This window comes from Seriola aureovittata, chromosome 1, assembly GCF_021018895.1.
Source record: "Seriola aureovittata isolate HTS-2021-v1 ecotype China chromosome 1, ASM2101889v1, whole genome shotgun sequence".
Lineage (NCBI taxonomy): Eukaryota > Metazoa > Chordata > Actinopteri > Carangiformes > Carangidae > Seriola > Seriola aureovittata.
Window position 1 is genome coordinate 20,344,885 of NC_079364.1, and position 20,000 is coordinate 20,364,884.

General features: G+C 39.4%; 1 protein-coding gene across 1 annotated transcript in view; it reads left to right on the forward strand.

Moving 5' to 3' along the window:
* smyd3 (SET and MYND domain containing 3) overlaps positions 1-20,000 on the forward strand; it is a 66,373-nt gene that overhangs the window by 9,029 nt on the left and 37,344 nt on the right. Inside the window, exons 2-5 of the mRNA XM_056384737.1 lie at positions 5,901-5,964; positions 6,154-6,261; positions 6,428-6,485; positions 6,707-6,861. Of these exons, the coding sequence (XP_056240712.1) occupies positions 5,901-5,964; positions 6,154-6,261; positions 6,428-6,485; positions 6,707-6,861 (385 nt within the window). The remainder of the gene's footprint in view (positions 1-5,900; positions 5,965-6,153; positions 6,262-6,427; positions 6,486-6,706; positions 6,862-20,000) is intronic.

Sequence of the window (20,000 nt, forward strand, 5' to 3'; positions counted from 1 at the left end):
TCGGGGCCATAGACTTATACAGTGATCTTCATTATGGCTACAACAAACAGTTGTTCTCATTATGGATTAATATGTGGATATTTTTTTTAATTGATTAGTCAAGTAAATGTCAGGGAAAAAAACATATTAAAGGGGAAAAAAGCAGCAAGCATTTTTGCACAACTTAAATGATACATTGATAATCCAAATTGAATGAATGACCCAATGAAAATTTGAGGGGGACACACACACACACAAAATAAGACAGTATGATATTGAGAGGGAGAGGAGGGGGTTGCAGAGAAAGTGTCTATTTTTTAATTCAGCCTTCTGCATGTTCCTAATGAAACCCATCTAATGTTATTCATGAGTTTTCCTACTGTGCCAGGCAGAATAGACCAAGCATGGACCTGCCATCCAGAAGACTATCACTTCACACAACATCTGACGGAGGCATAGAGGGATAAGCAGGGCAGAAAAAAGACAGGGGGAACAAAGTGAGAGCAAAAGAAATGGATGAAAAAAGACGGGGGGGAACATGACAGAAAAGAACATGGCTGAAAATGAGACAGATATGTTTCCTAGGGGGAATCATAATCGCTATGAAAATGAGTAATTTCTATGGTTCTGTTGCACACTAATGAGCTGAAGACTAAGGAAGTTTATATCTTTTTGCTGTCTTTTCCTGTTTATTGCGGTCCTTCTTGCTCTGCTGTTAGTGTCCACCTATATTTGTACTGAGTTAAATCGGTGTGTGTATCATACTGTAGCCTATGTACTGTATATAGGCCTACTGTATGTACGGTATGTAGCAGCGTATGATCTTGAATTCTTGTTGGTTATTGCCTAGAGGCCGGAGCAGAGTCATTTCTGTGTATTTGAATCATGAAATAATGTGTGTGAAATGTGTGGGTGTTTTGTTTCTTCCCGAACCAAATGGTCCCAAATGACAAACAGGAGGCAGTCAGCTGAAAGAGCTCTTGGTTGAACTGATGAACTACAGGATGATACTATAAAAAGAAACGTGTTTTTGTTGTTGTTGTTGTTGTTGTTGTTGATGATATGGAACTATGGTTAGATATTTCAGATACCCTCAAAATCACATTTGCCAATAAGCAAAATTAATGTCACATTTTTCTCTGCTAAAGAGGACATTTCTGACTGAAAGTTATTTTGTTCCACGAATGTCCACTTATGTTCAGCCAAGATATGACCTCTTCAGTCCTGCTGGAATACCTGGATCATGTGACTAACACATATACACTTGTGTGTTTGAGTGAATATCCTGTAAATGCTGAGAGCTTTTCAGCCTGGAGGCGGTCACCATAACAACAGTTGCTGTGGTGCAACTGTGCATTAATGTGGCTGAGTAACTACAAACAGTATATTATTGGAATGATTATGTCTGCCTCACATCCTCCCTTTTATTATTACTCTTCTCTCATGTCACTCAGTTGTTGGATCCATATGTCATTGCTTGGTAGTAGTAATTTAGTGCATTGCAGTTTTGATAGTTTGTTTCTTGATACAGTAAATTTCCTTGAGACTCATTTTGAGGAATGAAAAAATAAAATAACTAAGTCTTTTTTGGCAAATCCAGTGAACTATACTAGGGAAATCAGGCCACTTCATCACATTGATTCAGAACTCCTGCAAACTCAATATTACCATAAAACGGTCCCGCTCGTTGATTTGCAGCATTGCCTACAATGGGAAATTCTGACTGTTGGAAATTTGTTATCATCACATGGCATATATCATCTGGTTGCTTGTCCCTATCTGTCAGAAACTTTTGGTAAATTATGTTAGTTTAATATATTTGTAAAATATCTGAAACTGCTGCAGTGTTGGTGGTTTCAGAGATGGCTTTCTGATCAGATCAGCTGGTGCTTCATGTATAGATCAGATCGAAGGGAAACCGTTTGGAGGGCACTTTAGATTAATATAGTTTAGAAACGGTGTTGACAATCTCAATCATTTAACTCATCAATGGCCAGTTTCACCATTTTCATTACAAGTCAACAATGTCTTCTTTGTCTCATGGCTGACCTTTTTACAGTGTTTCTTAAGAATTACCTCATAACTTTATTAGATGTACAACATATCTTGCTAACAAAGAGAAATAAAATGTAGAAAAATTTATTATAAATATATATTTACAAAAACATTTATATACAAAATCCTTAACTAGTTTGAATATGATTGCTGCATAGTTTTAAACACTGGTATGTGTTTCTCTTTTCAGTCATTAGAATAACCCTTTAGAATAACTGATTTTCCCCCTCATTAAATGTCCTTCAGAAATTACTCTGCTTTGAATTTTTGTATAACATTTTCCAAGTGTTCTTTTTCTATTGTGTTGTTTCCAGCTCTTTTTAGCTTTGTTGTATTACTTACCATTACCTCAGCATGGAGCCTCAAGTAATGACCATAAATCCCATAATACTTCCATGTTTGTGATTTAATTCATTCCTAAACAGATTTTGAACAGTTTCTGTCCTGGTTTCCCCAAATAGCTCTTTAAGTTTAAGATTGCATCCCAAGGCGCAACATTTCCCACAAAGTTAAGCTACAAAGAACATGTATAAAGGTAAATATAAGGGTCGTGGTCAGCATCAGCCCTCCTGTCTGGGGTCATGGAAGATGGATGGACTTCCCAGCAGCCCACTGCTTAAGATGTGTCCAAACCTTTAGTGTCTGAGTTATGTTCTCAGTGGATCTGTTGAAGCTGCACAGAACCTGACCGTGTTTGGGTCTGGTGTGGTCCTATCTGGTGTTATTGCTTTGCGTCACATACTGCAGGCATGTGTTTCTTACACTGTGGGTGGCTTCCCTGTTTCTGGTCGGTCTCAACATGACAAGAATAGCTGTGTTTTCATGAACCACCATCCCAGGGTGAGACTATAAATTCACCACTGGGTTCTAGGCTGGAAAGGTCATCGCAAAAAAGACACAGTGGCATAACAGGAGGGGGGTGGGGAAAGGGAGGAAAAGATGAGATGGATGGAGAGGAAAGCTGTAAATTAAGGAACTAAGAGGGTGAGGAGGACAGAACAGAAAAGAGGAGTGTGTTTTGGAAACTAATCCAAGCATACAGTGGCCTCGAGCCAAAAACAACAGACCAGTGTTGTCACTCACTGATACATGGTCAGAGGAAACGCACTTAACTTCTGTCGCTAATGTTGACAGGCAACAGCCTTCTGTCAGACCCACATTGTGTGTATTCATATTCTATGTCTGCTTTTGCCTTTAAGGTTCTTATAATATCATCCACTGCATCCATAAGTAGGTCCAATCTAATCAAATATCACATTGAGTACGATAAGCCCCGGGCTAGTGTATTTACATCCATCATAACATGTTCTCCATTATCTCATTTTCTGTGTGCAAGCTCATAATACCATCCATTGTCACATTTAATTAGCAATACTTTATCATTTCCCCTCCATCGTATGATGAACCACACTGAGTGATTTCTTACTGTATATGAACTCATACCAAACCAGCCTTAGGCTCCTCTGCCCACCACGACATGCTTCCCGTACGCTCTAGTGTCGGAATGACACTAATACTGCAGAGAAATCCTTTACACACACGTGCGCTTCAGTGCAAGTCACTGAGCATTCGGGCTTGTCAGTTGTTGTTAGTACTTACTTGTGCATCTACAGTGCATTGAGAAAATATTCAGTCAGTCAGACTTCACTTTCCCTTTTAACAAATTTGCAAAAATGTCAAAAATTCTGTTTTGGCTTTGTCATTATGGGGTGTAGAGTGTAGATTGATGACAGAAAAAATTTATTTAAATAGCATAATATAATGTGAAAAAATTGAAGGGGTCTGAATACTTTCGAATGCACTTTAAATGCAGACTTTCAACATGACTGTGTTTGACAAGATGAAATCAAAGTTGTGAGACTGAGCGTCTGGCAGAAGTGCCTCACTGAAGCCCAGAAATACTGCATAAAATGAGATTATAAAGTTCTACAGACACAGACATGGTCCATCACCATGTTGTTACAGAGGTGACATTCAAAGTTAAAGACAAAAAAACTTCTGTATTTGGTGCATCCCTGTCACTCAGTGGTCTAAGGTGCAGACCATGTAATCGTATCAAGCCCCGTTTGATTTCAGTTGGGGATATTTGTTGCATGTGTCATGCCTGTCTCCTTTGTGACATATTAAAAAAATGATTGTAAAAAGAGAGGGAAAGTATCATCTTAAACTAATATGTATGTTTAAAAACTACTAAGAAGATTAACCTGCTTGGTTTCTTAGATTGCTGAATCCTTGTGGTATTTTCAGATAAACATTTGAGTAGATTTTGCAAAATAACAATATAAGGACTGTTGATTTTGCCTCATCACTTTCATTGAAGCATGTTAGTAAAGGATCTGTTACTGTCATTTGATCATTACTTGATTTGATATGCCAAAAGCCTGGCTTCTAGGATTGCTTCTGCATCGTGTGGCCCACTGCACATGCACATTAGTGTTTGTCCATAGACTTGGAATAGACACTGGGATGACATCATATAGATTAAAACTTTTCACTTTTCTAGGCTCTGGGAAAGTTTTACATCTATGAAGCCATAGATAAAAAAAATCATAACATAAAGTGATAATTGACCTAGTTTTAGTCGGGGTTGTCCTCTCCACAGTTTTAAAGATGTCCCTTTTATAATGATAGGCTGAGGATAAAAAAACATCTTTTTCCGCTGCAGTACCACAAGTAGCCACTGGGGCAAATTGGCAGAACGGCTGAGTGGCAGCGCCGAATCCAGCTCTGTTCATACATTCATGGAATGACTGCAGCAAGTAAAACTGGTTTCAGTGTTGTCATGTGAAACTGACTATTCTTTTTAGACAGGAAACTGAAATTATTCTTTAATTATTCATTGTATGACCATGAAAGCACTGGAGTACTTTTAAAGATTGATTGATTGATTGATTGATCGATCAATCAATCTCTACTGCTGAATAAAAGCAAAAATGCCAAATAAAACAAAAAAACCCTGCTGTAATATTATGTATTGCAAGCACATTACCTATGTATATAATCTGTATTTATTGTACCAACCTATGCCCGAACACACACACAAACTCTGGCAGAGGTCGTTTGACTCAGATCTTGTCTTGTGTGTTTGTATGTGTGTTTTAGTGATGCACTGTCTACTGGCTGTAATTGGCTGTGTCGCAGACAGACACTGCTGTGCTCTTGCTTGTCATCAGACTGACAGGCAAACTGGAAAGGACAGTGGTGTCACTCTGAGAGACACATCAGACCTCGGAGGCAGGAAACGTACATATACACAAAAACAGACACCACAGGCGGGCACACACAGATGCTCAGACACCTGCGAGTACTGTAATGCAAAAACAAGCTCTGACAGAGAGGAGAATGGAGCTAATGTATTGCTCTTAGATGACAATCTAAAAGAAGATGAGCAGGTAGATACAACTAGGTAATGGATGCACACACTCAGCTTAATATAGCAAACAGAAAAGGATAAGACAAGATTGTTGATGGGAAAAGGTCAAGACAATGACAGGAGCATAAAGGATGCTTGAGTGGATATGTGGGTCTGTTCCTAATGTAACCGCTTAGCTATGACCAATACAGTTTTGTATGCGGAGCAGCTGAACAGTTTTTATTCAGACACTTAAATGGTGCAACAGTAATGAAAGTCTGACGTCTGTGATTTTAGAAATCTCAAGTTGCGGTTCCATTCCTGGTCACTGAGTCATTCATTTTGTATGGAAAGCTTAAATATTTTTTAACCTCTGGCGTAGAGAGCTTCTTGATAACAGTGAATCAGCCTTTGAATGATTTTGTTTTCTTTAATGCTGGAGTGCCAGATTTGTTTAAGTTCAGTTGACAGTATGTGCAGAATGATAAATCTTTTTCTCTCTCCTTCTGTCTAGACGTGAGACATTGTTGAGGTGTTCCCAGTGTAAGACGGCTCGCTACTGCAATGCCACTTGCCAGGTACTATCATTTGTGTGTGTGTGTGTGTGTGTGTGTGTGTGTGTGTATGAAAGTGTGTGTGTGTGTGTGTGTGTGTGTGTGTGTGTATGAAAGTGTGTGTGTGTGTGTGTGTGTGTGTGTGTGTGTATGAAAGTGTGTGTGTGTATATGTTTGTTTGTGTCAATCTGTTAAAATGCCCTTCTCTTGCAGAAACAAGCATGGTCTAGCCATAAGAGAGAGTGTAAATGTCTGCAGAACCTGCTACCCAGAATTCCCACTGATTCAGTCCGTTTGGCTGCGAGACTCATCTTTGCCTTGGTATGTTTCTGGAGTTTCCTACAGACAGACACTTTCACAATAATGTGCACCAAGAAAGATGCAATAATCCTGCTAGTTGTGAAGTGCTGCACATTGCTACTGTGTTATGATGACCTTGTAACTTAAAGGATGAAAAGCACTTTCTTCTTCTTCCCCTTCCCTCTAGTTAAAAACATCTAAGGGCAGTAGTGAAGAACTATACACTTTGGAAGAGCATGAATCACGTAAGTCTTGTGTGTGTGTGTTTGTGTGAATCTAATACCGGTTCAATAAAAAAATGGCAGCCCTCACCATCATATTTCTGCTGTTAGAGATGGGTGTATTTCTGTGTCTGTCAGTGTCAAAGCAGAAGACAAAGTTTGCTTGTTCTAAATCTCTTTCTGCACATTTCTCACAGGGACAGCCAGGCGATTTTTACTTATTCATTTCTTTTTTTTCACCACAGACCTGAATTCCATGTCTGAACAGAAGGAACAAGGTTTGTCTCAGCTGGCTTCCATGTTAGAGATGTACCTGCAACCGGAAATACCTGACCTGGCACAGGAAATGACATCAGCACTGCCATCCTCCTGCCAAGAACCTCTCAGCCTTATTGCAAAGGTGGGCTAAATGCATGTAAACACAATATAAATAGACACATAAACACCTTTGCGCACTTACGCACATGAGAATATACATACACAAGGAGACACTACGCCTACCCATGCACAAAAAGACAGACAGCATCCCCCGGCTGCTTTTGGACGGACCCTGACATGTATCTAAGATTTTGCTAGCATCTGTGATTAGATCCGTGTGTGTGTGTGTGTGTGTGTGTGTGTGTGTGTGTGTGTGTGTGTGTGTGTATTCCCAGAACAACCTCAGGTCTTACTCTCTTAAAACACACCAGATGCCTTCACTAGAATTTAAACCGCAAGTTGTTATGTGTGCAAGGACGTGTTTGTCTGGATTTCACTGTGTGATCTGATGCCTGACTCCTCTGAGACTTCATGGCTCCAAGGTGTTTGAATTTCAACAAGTGTGTGTACGTGTTGTGTTTGTCCCATCACAATGATTGTATATGTGCAAGCATTAATTGAAAGCAGCCAGGTGAATGAGCTCAGAGTGAACGTTGCAAATGAGCAATACTCACCCATAAACTACATGACATAGCTGCTCTATACTCAAAGCAATAAACCATCTACTTATTTCATCTAATAATTTTTTCAATATCCAAAACTTAATTTGCATTTGACTTTAAAGACAGTGTTTAGATATATAGGAAAGATGGTTATGTGAAGCCAAATATACAAAGTGCTGAGATGCTTGCCTTTTTCTGCCTTTCTTTCAAGAGTGATGTCCTCCTTGACTTTTGCTCATGGAGCCCTACTATTTGTCCTATCATTTGTTTTGCTTGAGGAACTCATCTAAATTCAACAAAAGGATGCCAATTGTGTATGCGGTACATTTTACGTCTGTATTTTTTATTTCATTATATGAAAACATTTTTGTTTTTTGTTGTTGTTCAATAACTTTGGACATTTTATTGAATATTCTGACTGATACAAACTTGGTTCATTTGCATTTATTTCTGAAAATATTCTAAATTCTATACTTAAAATTCATGGATGCCAACATATATATATATATATATATATATATATATATTTTATTTCTGAAAATGTTTCTGTTGAACAACCAAGTCAAGTCAGTCCAATGACTTCAATGTCAGATGCCAATAATTCTGACCATGACTGTAACCTCCTTGGCAGAGGTAATAACTTTATTACTAGCATTACCATCAGGCCTTTTTTACAACACTTTGATTTATGATCAAAAACCTGCAAAATAACAACAGCAGCATATTAACACTGTCACTAAAGCATTTCAATATGACTACCATTGCCTTACAAACCACTACCATTTTTATTCACTTCACCATGATGCTTACAGATAAAACATAAACTCTGACTCACACAATTTGGTTTACAATGAGCATTACAACCTCACAGCTGTTGTTATGGCTGTCGACTCTTATTCTTGTTTCGTACAAACACACTCATATTTTTGAGCATGGATCTGTTTGCATGTTTTTGCATGTAAAGAATTATGAGGGTGTAGTGAGAAAGTAATAGAGACAGAATGTTAGATGAGATATGGATAAGTGTGTGTGTGTGTGTGTGTGTGTGCGCGTGTGGGCGTGCGTGCGGGCGTGCGGGCGTGGGATTGGATTTGAAGCTGGGAAAACTGGAAAACTGCTGATTAAATGCGGTTCAAGATTCCCATGGGAATTCGGCTCCAGTTTGAGGGAGATGAAGAGCCAACTACGTTGAGTGGATTAAACAGAAGAAGAAAGGGACGAAGAGTTTGTGAGAGAAAACAAGAGGGGAACAGAGAGAGAGATGCGGCAGGGAGAAGAGAAGAGGAAGTCATACAGATAGAGGGAGGGAGAGATTAAAAGAGAGCAGGAAATGCACTGTGTGTCACAGCTACTTTGTCAGTTAACATAAATTGTCACAGGGTGATACTTTTCAAAAACAAGAGCCAAGGGCATGAGATTTTAATCATTTAGCAGTTAGCATAACAGAATGTCTGCAGTGTTCTGCCTGTAACTGTGAATGGTTTCCTGCATCTGTGACATTACAGATGATGTCACGCGTCAGACATTATTGTAGGCAGTTATGCTTGATTTGTCACCTGCCATTTAGTTATTTATTTATTTATTTACTGAGCACCAATAGTTGTGCTATGCTTTTAGCTTGAGTCCTGCTGGATTTCCCTCGATAAGTTTAAAGATGATATGGAAATGAGCTTTATAATCAGAAAATATATCCCCAACAACAACAACAACAACAAGAACAGTACAATATAATATATAATATACCACTAAGCATTCATGTGTAAATGCTCGAATGTCATCACTTCTAATGTATAAACTTACTCTGTGACCTCGAAGACGATGTCACATTTCAGATGATTATAGGCTGATGTCACAGTTCATATTTCATTGTCAGCTTTTTAGCCTCCTTTGTGGACGTGCACATGGACGGCTGTTGGCACCACAGAGCCTCGCCTACACCCTCTGATGACGCAATTCACATCACTCAGACCTGAGTGGACTCTCATGTACTTGCATATGTGTAAAGAATAACACTGGACCTGGCCTCCTATATAACCTCATAATGATGTCACCAGTTATTTTATTAAGTCAGTATTTTCAAACTGACCTCTTGTGTGGGAGAAAAAGGGGGTGACATTTACAGGATCACTTTACATAGTCACATTTACTGTAATTATTGTACACAGACAGGATGTTAAGCCTTTTTTAAACATCTGTGAAAGGTTTAAAAAGAAGTTGTTTCTGAACCACCTGTGATGGCTTTGAAAGTATTAAACCAAACAACAAAAAAGAACAAATTGGGAACAAGAACACGCACATGCAGCTAATTCCAAACCCATGCGACACCCACTCAGCCAAAGCTCCAATCACATCAGCTCTACATGGGCAATGCAGAGACAGACACAGCCAAAACCTACAATAAAGCACAACAGAAATGCAGGGAACTTCAACCTGGATGTCATGCAGATTTGCCCATATCCATAGTGGTATTCTATAGGCTGCCGATAGGGGGCACTGTCATTGCATGGACAGCATCCTGTACTGGCCAGCTGAAGAAGTGGAGAAGTCCTTCATTTCACTTTCTTCCTGTCTTTATCCTTCCGGCTGTCTTCTTGCGGTTTCTCTTATTGTTCTTATTGTATCTCTCATCTACATTAACTATCACAATGATACTTCTGATTCTTCTGATTCTTCTTCTCTTCACGTGCAGCCCTTTGTCTTCTTCCTCTTTTCATTCTCCCCTCTCTACTCCTCCTCTCCTTGTGCTCTCTCCCTCTCCCCTTAATGGCTTAAGTACATAACAAATGAGGAGTTTATTATTGTGTACTGGGAATGTTCAGTGTGCTTTACAAAATAGGTCATTAGTGTGTGTGTGTGTGTGTGTGTGTGTTGGGGATCTAGTCTTTTTTACAGTGGGGGAGTGTTTTGTGCTATAAAACCATTCTTTATGTTAATAGCTACTCTGTCCACAACACCAGCACCAACACATACATGCATGCACACTGATACACACAATGAAGTAATGCCACAGCATCATTACTGCTCTTAATATAACCAAGGGAAGCAAAGAGAGAGGGAGTTTATATGTTTGTGTGTGTCTGTGTTTGTGTGTGTGCGTGTGTGTGTCTGTGTGTGCATGCAGCACTGTGCAGTGATGCAGATAGACTGCCGAGGGATGTGTGTGTGTTTGGACCATGTTCTGCACTGTTGTGTGTTGCTGTGGACTACAGAGGGGTGTGTGTGTGTGGGTGTGTGTGTGTGTTTTGGTCAGACTGCAGTGCTGCAATAAGCAGTGACAGATGAGATCTGGCCACAACACATTTTATTGCTTCCCTCAAGCAACTTCCACTCTCTGGAGTGAGCATGTGTGTGTGTTTGTGTGTGTGTATGTTTAAACTAACATTTATGTGTGTGTATATATATATATATATATGTGTGTGTATGTGTGTGTCTTTGTCTGTATTTGTGAGTGTGTGGGCTTGTTTTACTATATTATATTATGTGTGGTTCGAATCTGGACCCCACAAGTGTAAATGGCTGTTTGAGGGTTAATGCCTGGTTTTAGGGTTCAGGTTAGAATTCGGTTTATTGTAGGGTTAGGCATTCAGTTGTAATGGTTAAAGTTAAGGGGCTAGGGAACATATTAGTTCAATGACAGGTCCCCACAAATATAGGAAGACAAGGGTGTGTGTGTGTGTGTGCATGTGTGTCCATGTCTGCATGTTCATGTGTGAACTTACTGTTATGCTGCATCAGCCCTTGCTGGCTTGAAACCCATTTCTCACACATACTCCTTACATGGCCAACATGCTTCCCCATAAAACACACACCTACACACCTCTCTATCTGCTCTAAACCTGCTCCTATGCGTCTCGCTCCCGCTCCCTCAGCTTCATTCATTCGCTCCCTGCTGCCTGATCATCATTTCTCTACTTGACTGACACTTCCTCTTTTCATTGGCTCTCAGGCCAAGTCTCTTTAACTGCATCTTTTGATATGTGCATTATACTGTATATAGCTTTTGAATGACACCTCAAAGCTCAGTTTTTTTTTTTACAGACCAGTGTCAGCATTTGAATTTGAGAATCTTGAGGTATAGAAAATACAGTATGAACTTGTATGGATGGTGATACCATTTCATAAAATCCATACTGTGGACTGTCCCTGCATACACCTAAGCACACTTGGTGCACAGAATAAAGTGAGCAGTCTGCTCCATAGTCTGACATGAGAAGTATTAGTAGATATGCAGTTTGGGCGTGTAACAGAATATGATTTTTCTTAAACAAACTGAGAATCAGGCAGTGGTGGAAAGTAACTAAGTACATTTACTCAAGTACTGCTTAAGTACAATTTTTAGGTACTTGGGTTTTTCAATTTCATGGTTATACTTTAATCTTCCACTCCATGACATTACAGAAGGAAATATTGTACTATTGACATATTTGACCTCATCAATGTAATGATGTCAAATATAATAGTATATAAGTTAAAGGGACTAATCCAGTACTTTTATTTTATTACTTAAACTACATGTTGCTGCTAATACATATGTACTTTTACTTAAGTAAGATTTTTCATGGAGGACTTGCACTTGTAATTGATATTTTTACATTGCTGTATTGTATTGTATTTTACATTAGTAAAGGATCTGAATGCTTCTTCCACCACATGAGCTACATAACATGCCTCATCTACTACATGCTCAATCAGGTGTTCATTGTGAGTTTTGTGTGCATTCACCAAGACTTGTGTGCAATGGTTTCAGATACAGTCTGTGATAAATACTTCATTCAGACCAGGAGAAAAATACAATCTGTGACTTTGCACAATAACCGTCCTGTCGAGTCTTATCTCAGAGGAAAATGACATTGTTTCTCAGAGTTTTGACTTCCGAAGTTGTACTGTACAAAAGTTTATCAGTGGAAGCTTTTGGAAGCCCTGATTGCTGTGAATTATTGTAGTTTTCTCATGTGATTGATACAAAAGGTTGAATGGAAAATGTTGGCTCCTCATTTGTAGTAGCGAAGGCCGGAGGTAAAAGGATTGTGAGGAAAAGAGAAAAATAGATGAGAGGGAGAGAGTCTTACAGGATGAAATAAAGTACTCACAGGGGCATAGAGGATAAGGGGAAGAATAAAAGCACAAGATGGAAAATGGGCAAAAGCAGAAAACTTGAGGAAAGTGAAAAGGAGAAGGATAGGAACAGGGAGAACAAACTCTGCTCGATAAAAGGTTTGAAGTTGCTGTATTTATGGTTCTGTGTGTATGAGGCTGTAACTGGGCCTCTTGGGAAACACACACACACTAACACACACACACACACAGACACACACACACACACACCTACACCTCATTTGACCATGGTGGAAGCAAGGCGTCTCCCTGTTGAACAGTGTGTTGTATTGTTTATTACCTTTGTATAGACACGATGAGATGATTCATCACAGATCTGCTGCACACAGACACACACACAAGTACCTGATGTCATGTGTAAGTGTGGAGCCAATAAATTTACACCACTGCTGAAAACTGTTGTGGCTTCAATTACACAAGCAGAAATGAGTCTGGGTTCTTGTGTGTGTGTGTAGGTGTAACTTTCTATTTGTGTGTGTTGACTCTCCTTTTTGGGGTTCTTACAATTTTCTGTGTGTGTGTCGGGTTTGTCGTAATATAGCTTTGCATATCTGTGTGTAGGTGTAATTCTCTGTGTGGACAGATGTGCGTTGTAGATGTGTGAGTATAACTTTCTTGTTTGTGTGTAGGAGTAATTTATTCTCATGGCTTTCCTTTATATTTATTGACCATCTGTTGAGCGACTAAATGAGATGCAGACACTGTCAGACTAGCATACCTTAACAAATGGAAAAGTTATCACTCTCCAAATGTTTTACATGGGACAAAGAATATCTTGTGCTGAAATACAACTGATGTATTTTCTAAATAAATGACCTAAGGAAGGGAGAAATCAAGGAAAGGGGGAGGAAATTACAGAGTCAATTAAAAATATATGTGCAAAAAAAGAGGGTGCAAAAAGAAAGTTTGCTTGATTTGACCCCATACATTAGAATATCCCTGTGCCTTGCACATGTGTGTTTGCCTGAAGTCATTACAATAATCCTTGTCTGTACGTGTTAGTATGTTCAGCCTTATCTCTCTAACATTTCCTTGGTCTGCCATTGTAGCTGGCAGTGCCATGGGTGCTACCTAATTAGCTTATGCTTTGCGAAATCACACACACACACACACACACACACACACACACACACACACACACGTACAGCTTAGTGTAATGAATGGCTTTAAGTCCATCATGAATGCAGCGACAGACAGTATAATAGGAAGAGAAAATAAAAACCATTTGTTTAATTGACTTAGATAGGCTGCACAGTGCGTGGGCTCGTGGGGAGAGGTGAAGAGAAGAAGGTGAAGAATGGAAGAGGAAACGAGCAAACTGGGGGAAAGAAAGGGGGGAAAAAAGTATGGAAGGAAAGAACTGAAAGAGATGGAAACGATCAAGGGCAAAGAAAGGGGAGTTACAGAGACAAGACAAAGAGGCATGGACATGGAGAGAGTGCATGAAGAAGAAGAAGAAGAAGAAGAAAGGGTGGAGGAAAATGGAGTGATTGCAGGAAAAAAGACAAGGAAATTGGGAAAGGATAGAATGAGAAAATTAAGAAAGATTAGAGGAGGAACTACTGAAAATTTGAATAATTGTGAATGCTAATCTGAATGTTGCTTACTTCTGCAAAGTGATCTGAACACCAATGTGTTGCAGGAGATAGGCATGTATATGTGTATTGTATCTATGTTCTGATGTGCATTGCAGTGCCATGTGTGAGTGTGAGTTGGGGGTGGGGTTGGTTTAATGAACAGCTTTTGGCTCCAGCTGCGACAGCCATTATCTCTCTCGTCTCCTTTATCCTCCCTCGCGCTTTCTCTGCTCTCTCCTCTGTTGCTCCGACGTTTACAGTAATTACTGTTCTTTGGTGGTTCAGAGGGATGGAAACAGGGATAGAGGCTGATAACATACAAACGCGTGAGTGTGGATTTTGTCTAATTTCCTGAATGTCTTCCAGAGGGATGTTCGAGAAAGTGAGATTTCTAAAACAGGTTAAGCTCATTATGACCCGGGAAAGACCTGTGTCTGCTGTTGGGGTGAAATGGTCTGCACATGTTCACTATTCCAACCTGGGATCATGAGCCTTTTGCTGTTTCCTGACCCTTAACAAGGATCTGAAACTGCTCATCTTTGTGATAAAAGGTTAAACATGGCTCTTGTGGCAACAGTGGGAACAGGAGAATAGGACTTCTTGTGCCTTAGTCATAAATGACACGGTCCACTCTTTCATTTGTAGAGATATTTTAACATAGTTATGGTGTGTAAGTTGGCCCATTGCTGATAACAAGTAGCCCAAATAAAGAAATCCAGATAAAGAAGTCACACCATTTTATCTGCACCGTCTACCACCTTGAAACTCCAGTGAAGAATTAAACAATATGTGGTATGCTTCTGTGTTTTGGTGAAGAGTTCTGCAGCGAAGACAATGTAATCATACACATGGTGGCATTTTTGCTGGCTGGTCATCCCTCTGGTATATTCATCTTTACATTTATCATTACTCAGCGCTGTGGGTTATCGGCTCCTGTCCTCATGATCCTTTTATCAGTCCTCTCACACAAAGGCTGGGTGTTTAATAAAGGCTCAGGCTATCACTGAATGAACCAAATTATCTGTTCCATTGCAAATACTGATGTCCCACAATATGTGCTCATGGAGCTTAATTGTTAAAGTCGTATTTGACACTTGTTAATGAAAGAGAACTCCATACAAGGGCTGTCTATCATCAGTCCATCTGACATGCAGTATATCCAGCCTGTTGCTGATAACCCGAGTGTTTCTGTCCTGTTGCCCATGTGCTAACAAACATAAATTACAATATTAACAGACAGGGAAAGAGATAAAAACAATAATATGAATAATCTATTTAAACAGCTGTGTAACAGATCTCACCTTTTGGACCTATGTATCTGTTCATGTTATTATATCCAGCCCCTGTATAGCAAATAAATTATTATTGATATAATATTTCTTAAAACATTTAAAATGAAGCATTGGTATATGAGTTGTACATATATGTAATTCCAAAATACAACATGGAAACCTAAAAATTGGTCTGTGTCCACATTTATCCAATTTTTTATATTGCCTGCTAAGATTGTAATTCTAGTATATGGGAGCAGAGATACACTTGTGAGATTTAATGAATTTATATCCCTGCTATAAACACACACACACACTGTCTGGAGCTGGCAGGCCAAACTAATGCAAGATCACACAGCATGAGACATTTTTTAATCTTTTCATAACAGTTTGAGTGGCCCATTGGGAAATGTGCAGGTACTCCAGATGGCCACTCTGCCACTGATAGCAGCATTCATTTGTTATATTTCACAGTTTATGTTTTGTTGTTTACTAAATTATTGTCTCACAGCTAATGTCGTATTTTCATGGACTTATTTTGGCATTTACTGTGTGCAGATAAATATATATTTATATTTACAGTATATTAAAGATAAATAATAATATATTTAAAAAAACATATTAACCATAATAATGATAATATACCATCACTGCTTGAATTCTGTTATAACTTCAAACAAGAGCCAAACAAACACACTGCAGGGTTTTCTGCAGGAAAAAAACTGATAGTTTTGCAATTGTCCATTTGGCAATTGTGGACTCGAGGGAAGTAGAGATTCTTTTGGTACTTTTTTCAGCCTCATGAGCCTTATGATTAACTTAGCCTCAGTAACTGACCTGAATCTTTAAAAAGATTACATTTCAAAGTCTTATTGACAGGTCGGTCAAATATAAAGGTCGGTCGGTGACAAAGTTCAATTTTCAGGTTTATCTACTTTAGTGTAAGGTAAAAGATCCTCTCAGCAGTTTTGTGAATAGATCTTTCGAGGAATACTTTCCATATCCCATAGATTGGGGGTGACACTTTTGTTTAGTGACACTGTGGGCTGATACGCTGCCTTCAGAATGGTATGATGTCCTTGCTGTTTATAGGTGCTGGAGCGGAACAACAGTATTTCTCTTCTGTTTTCTGGCACAAAGCCTTTAAGCAACTGTCTCATGAAATCTGATCCTCATGACAGCAAATGAAAACACACTGCATGGATGACTTCCACTCCGCTGGTTTTGGTTTCATTTATTTATGTTGATTATGCATTTCTCAATATTAATTTGTTGACTGATACATGCTGAGATGCCACATATAGTCCCTTAAAAACTGACAAGTTGAGTCTGATTATGAGTGTGTGTGTGGATGTACCAGAACACAGAGTTTGGCATTTTGAGTGTTTAGTGTGTACGGATAAGGAGGACACACATTATCGCTTTTTTCTGCTTGTATTAGCTAAATATTCTGCATTAAATATCAGTGCTGTCTCAAAATATCACTTTGACAAATGCAAATAGTAATGTGATACATTATTGAGTAGAGTTAGGTTTTTGCCTTTGCCTCCACCACAAGGTCAGAACACAGGATCATCCTCAGAAATGCTGAACAGAAGAGTAGCTGGCTGGAAATCAGTGTTTTGGTTCATGAAATGGGTTGGGAATGCTTTCAGAGTTTCCTTGGCTGCCAGTTTCTCAGTGCCTCAATGAGCTACAGTAAAGCTGTCCAGCTTCAGGTCCCATCACAGGTTAGAGTATGCACCCATCCACCCACTCACCCGTCCTCTCTCCCTGTTCTCCCGTCTTTCTCTGCGGGTCATTAACAAGTTATGTAAAGCTTCCATGAGTGATGTCTTGTGAAACAAAGACACAGAGGCCTGTAAAGTATCCAGCTGAAGAATGCTTAACCATCAATCCTTTTATTTCCATCCTGAATATAAATTAGTTTCCTCAGGGTTCATTCCCTCGTTCTCCCTCTCATCTGTCTCTCATCTCCCTCTCTCTGTCTCCTCTTCTTAAACCACAGCCAAGCACGAAACCCTCAGTTCTATTCAGGGACAGTGAGACACACCTCGCCGACTTTCAAGTTGTCTGTGTGTGTTTGCAACATTTATGTTTTTGCCATCTTTTAAAGTGCAAATGTGCGTAAAAAACTTGGAAACCCCAAATGCCTATTCGCTGCACCTCATTATGAAGAGGATTATTTTTAAAGGTCAGGGACCAGAAAATAAATGTATGCCTGCTTTTGTTTTAAGTATGTTGAATTGGTGTCCCGCAGTGGCTGCAGAGATGAGATCTCAGTTGCATTTTGTAGTTGTGGTTTCTACTCTCTCCTTTTTAATGGGCATTCATGCTGTGCTTCCTCTTGTTAAACATCAGCAGCTCATTAGGAACCCAAATAAGACTGTGTGGGTGTGGATACAGACACACACACACACACACACACACACACACACACACACGTACACATGCTTCAGTCTCTCCATTGACACAGAAACAAAAATAAGAAAATAGACTTACTGTTGTGAATAACTATTACATTTCTGTGGAAATACTGAGTTATTGCAAAATGACAGTTGTGGCAGTTGTTTTTAAAAGATGATATCACAAAATGTAAAAGTGTAATACATTTACATCCACAGTATATTTACGACTCTCACGTCTGTACTGAATATACAGCTACTACAGCAGCCAGCCAGTTTAGGGTTAGCATACAGACGAGAAACAGGGTGCCTGGCACAGTCAAAAGGTAACAAAATACCCAGCACCTCTAAAGTTCACTAATTAAATTTTCAGATGGGTCTGGACAAGGATAGCAGATCCATGGGGATGAGCAAATGTCACCCAGGCAACCCACAAGTCAAGGTTGATCATACTGGGTTGCCTGGACACGGGCATCTGATGTTGAAAGACCCAAAACACCCAATGACCCCAGATTACATTACTGATGATGTCTTCAGGAGCATGGAAGAGATGTGTTTTATCTGCCTGTTTACCACTGTACTCACTAATAGACTTATCACAACTAATTGTAATAGGGATAACAAGAAATAATATTTTTGTAGTTCAAGAACCGCAGTTCTCATGAGATTTTGTCAGCTCACGTGTGTGTGTGTGTGTGTGTGTGTGAGAAGGTCAAACACGCTCTTTCTCTCTCTTTCACTCACACACACACACACATACACACACATACACACACACATACACACACACACACAATGTCGTATAGCCATTTATAACACAGACTTACTGTACACCTCTTTACTTGGCTCATCTACCATTGGCCAGTGGCTAGTGTTACCATGGAGATAAAGAGTGACTGTTGATCATTGCACTATATCCGATTGTGCACACTTACATACAAATGAGTAAATTGTTCTCTTGAATTAATGGAACAGTTTACCCTTCAGTAAGATATTATATGTTGCAGAGCATCAAAGACAGTCTAAACCTCACGTCTGTCCATACACATCAGTTCAGAATTAAATCTGAGCAGCCAATTACGATTCTCATCATTAGGCAAATGTCACTTTTTGTTTTTCTGCTGTGTCGACAAAGAAGCGTATGTGCACTTAACAGCCATGAAAAAGAGGGTCGAGGGGACAGATGTGATGAATGTGATTGCATTCACATATAACTGTGTGATGCTATAAATTTTAGAGATTGAAGTCAGTAATATCAAAACCATACACCAAAATGCAGCTGTGATCCAGCACATATTAACACGTGAGGTTCTCTGTAACTGTCCTAACTTGCTGCCACTACCCTGTAACTATGCAAAATGAAATTGCTATTTGGGTAAAATAGCTTAGACACAAAAAATATGGATGTCTGTCAGCGCTCTTTTTCAGAGTGTCTGTGTGTGTGTGTGTGTGTGTCTGTGTTTGTGTGGGTGTGTGTGTGTGTGTGTGTGTTGTAGTGACATAGTGTTTTTGTATTGATTGAATCTGGCAGAGCAGGTTTAGATGTGTCAGCAGTTTTTCTGACCCAGAGCGAACAGGATAAGAAAGAGGAAGAGACAGATGAGACACATGGGCAGAGAGAGAGGAGGCACATTGATAGGGTGTGAAGTGATTTTATTTTTTTTCATGTTTTTTGGCAACAATACTTTGAATGATAATGGTAAATAGAATTAAATACTAAAATTAAGCACTCTTGGTTTGTCCTTTGATATGATATACTTCTGATATTCTTCTGTTCTGCGTTCATTAAATTTATGCTCCACCTCATTTAAAAGGATCCTAGTAATAGAACAATCTCTGTATTTGACCTCTTATTTAGAGAGACCAAAGGGGAATTTAGGGTTTAATGAGCCCCTCCCTCAAAACACCCCCAGGTGTAGATGCAGAGAGAGTAAAAGAGTGGGAGTGGAAGATGACAGGAGGAGGAAGGACAAACAAACACACACTCATGTCCCAGTGGGCCAGTATATCTAACACAGTGTAATTACAATGGGGAGCTCCTTTAATTGACTCCTACTGCAAACCCCCTGAGTCTGCAGTGTGTGTGTTTGTGTGTGTGTGTGTTTGTTTGTGTTTGTGTGTGTGTGTGTTTGTGTTTGTGTGTGTGTGTGTGTGTGTGTGTGTGTTGTGTGTGTGTGTGTGTGGTGTGTGTGTGTGTGTGTTTGTTTGTGTTTGTGTGTGTTTGTGTTTGTGTGTGTGTGTTTGTTTGTGT